We start from the raw sequence: 2,883 nt of genomic DNA, 5'->3' as shown, positions 1-2,883 counted from the left end.
TACACACAAATTATGATTAATGATCAATTTCATACATGTATAGTAGTTAAGAGGGTTTTATGGTAAATTGTTGCAAAAAGAAAAGCAATAACAATAGAGCTGGGACAATTTTCGGTAAAAAATTGAGGAAAATTTAAATTTGACGTTATACACCAAATCAAAGCAAATTTCTGTTCCACCCCGTACCCAAAATTCCTAAAATACTAAAATTTTGGCGGTAATGTTATATATGTTATATACTAAAAAGTAGGCCAATATTATACACTCGCAATATGGTGGAGGGTACAAGGTGCAGTAATAACTTCGACGAAAATTTCTTCCTAGCGAGAATTTTTTATGTGAAAATTTGATTTTTATGCTCTACACTACACTGTGGTACAGGGTGATATAGGGTTGCCCATATTCGACGGACCCATCTGGCAACGCCATAACTTTTGACAGAGATGTCACATCGCTTAATGACATACCGCGTTTGAAGCGTCAGTCCAAGCAGATTTTTACCATGAACCAATACACGCTACGCGAAAAATTTCGACTGGTAAGGCTCTTTCTAATCCGAAGAGGCCATATAAAAGTCGACCAAGGCGATCGGCCGAGAATATCGCTGAGGTACGAGACAGTGTTAAGAGGTCCCCAAGAACATCCCAAAAACGCCGTTCTCAGAAGTTGGGCATGACTCGGTCCACTTTACAAGGGATTATTCGCATTGATTTGCATTTGTTCCCGTAAAAATTCAATTGACGCAAAAAATGTTGCCTGCGGACAAGCCTCGTCGATTGGAATGGTCCCAAAGAGTCATCGGAATGGCCGAAGATGACGAACAATTTTGGAACAAAATTATCATGTCCGATGAAGCCCATTTCACATTGAATGTGACCGTAAATAAGCAAAATCCGTTTTCCGTTTTTACGCCACTGAAAATCCTCAGGAGATTCAAGAAGTGCCTCTTCATGACGAAAAAGTCACAGTTTGGTGCGGCGTTAGTGCGAAAACGGTCATTGTGCCGTTTTTCTTCCAAAATCCGTTATCGCGACATGATGACCAATTTTGTGATACCAATTATTCGTCGAAAGCGTATGAGGCAGTTCTGGTTTCAACAAGACGGCGCTCCACCGCACACAAATCGCATAACAATCGATTTTCTGAAGAATTTGTTTCCGGGCCGTTTGATGTCGAAAAGTGGTGATTTGGACTGGCCACCGCGTTCGCTCGATTTGACGCCGCCTGACTTCTTCTTGTGGGGATATTTGAAGTCAAAGGTTTACGTTAACACGCCAAGGGCCGTAGAAGAGCTCAAGGACAACATTCGTGAAGAAATAGCCGCTATTCCGACCGAAATGTTGGCAAAAACGATGGAAAATGCAGCAAAAAGGGCACAATACATCATCAACGTCAGAGGCGGCCACTTGAGAGATATCATATTCAAAAATTGATGTAAACAAATCTACTTGAAACGTTTCGCAATGATTAACATTGCCAACCACCAAATTTTTATTTTTTTTTTCTTTGATTTAAAAAAACAAACATGGGTCCGTCGAATATGGGCAACCCTGTACGTCGAGCGTACAAAATTTCATTCGAACTATTTCAACTTTGACAGAACGCGTTTTTTATTTTCTTTTGTTGAAAATAAAAACAAAACATTGAGAAAATATGAACTTTCGAATGTGAGCATAACATTTTTGGATTAATTTAATAAATTTTCAATTTTGTTTCGCGGTTTGTATTATTTTTTTGAAGATATAGATTCGACGTAATATATAATATGGCCGTAAACGACATTTTGCAAAAGTGGGGAAGTTGAATTTTTGCTGTACGCCCCGTCGGATTATAGGTAACGTTGTAAAACATAGACGAACTCTCTGCTTTTAAATTGTTGTCAAATACAAACTTAAAAAAAAAAAAAAAAAAAATATGGAAAAAATTCAAACTTGTATTATCGGTTTGGGTAATTTGTACCCAATTTGTATGTTAAATTCGTATTAAATTGTTCTACAAAATTCCATTAAAAATGCCCATTACCTTTTTATTTCAAAAGGAACGCCGCTGTGGGCAAAATAGTGGTTGAAAATGCAGCCACATTACAGGATGTTGAAGACCATGTAAATATGTTTGTCTACGATGAATTTTTCGATGGTGTCCGACTCAGGGAATTGATCAACAACCATCACATCATTGCGAAATATTTACCACTACTCAAGCTCCCCTCGCACCTGGTGGCCTGTACAGATTTGGTGGAGACAGCCAAATATGCCGACATCATTGTTTTTGTAATACCAAAACAATTTATTGAGGAATTTTGTAAAACTCTTCTGGGGAAAATTAAATCAAATACCGTGGTCATCAAAGGGTCAGTGGTAAATGCCACCGTCGATGCAGATGCCAACAGGGCAAATGGTGTTGGTGATAATGGTGGCATTCAATTGATTTCAAAAACCATTGGGAAATTTTTGAAGGTAAAAAAATCGAAGAAGACGAAGTTTTATTTGTTGATTTTTCTTTTTGTTTCGGTTTGTTTACTTGGAATTTGCATTCTGCGGAAAAAGATTCTCTGCGCGGTGTTGATGGGTGTAAATTTGGCTAGTGAATTGACATTGAACTGCTATTTTGCCGTGATATGAAACATTCGAAATTGCTGGAGGATCTCTTCAGGGCCGAAAACTTTCGTGTAACTGTTATTGATGATTTCTGATTGTATTGAAGTTTTTGGTTATTTAAAGGTTTGTTTGTATACCTATCCATTATCTTATTTTTGGTACTTTCTTCCTTTTGATTTCCCTTTTCTCGAAAAAATATATACCAAATTTAATGGACATCTTTATTTAACCTTCTTTTTTTCTTTTTTTTTAGCACCTAATTGCCTTTGCTTCAGGTATTTGGATG

At 37.4% G+C, this 2,883-nt stretch overlaps 1 protein-coding gene across 1 annotated transcript; it reads left to right on the top strand.

Annotated features, from left to right (window-relative positions):
- Positions 1–2,038: 2,038 nt before the first annotated feature.
- On the top strand, positions 2,039–2,456 carry LOC133324433 (glycerol-3-phosphate dehydrogenase [NAD(+)], cytoplasmic-like; the record flags this gene model as incomplete). The annotated part of the gene is made up of 1 exon (XM_061533275.1): positions 2,039–2,456. A coding segment is annotated over one exon (418 nt), but the record flags the coding sequence as incomplete, so codon positions are not given.
- Positions 2,457–2,883: the final 427 nt, after the last annotated feature.

The sequence above is a fragment of the Musca vetustissima genome, unplaced genomic scaffold (assembly GCF_032173495.1).
Source record: "Musca vetustissima isolate MV318-11 ecotype Yass unplaced genomic scaffold, APGP_CSIRO_Mvet_v1 utg135495, whole genome shotgun sequence".
NCBI classification, from domain to species: Eukaryota; Metazoa; Arthropoda; class Insecta; order Diptera; family Muscidae; genus Musca; species Musca vetustissima.
This window is presented reverse-complemented; position numbering and strand designations above follow the sequence as displayed.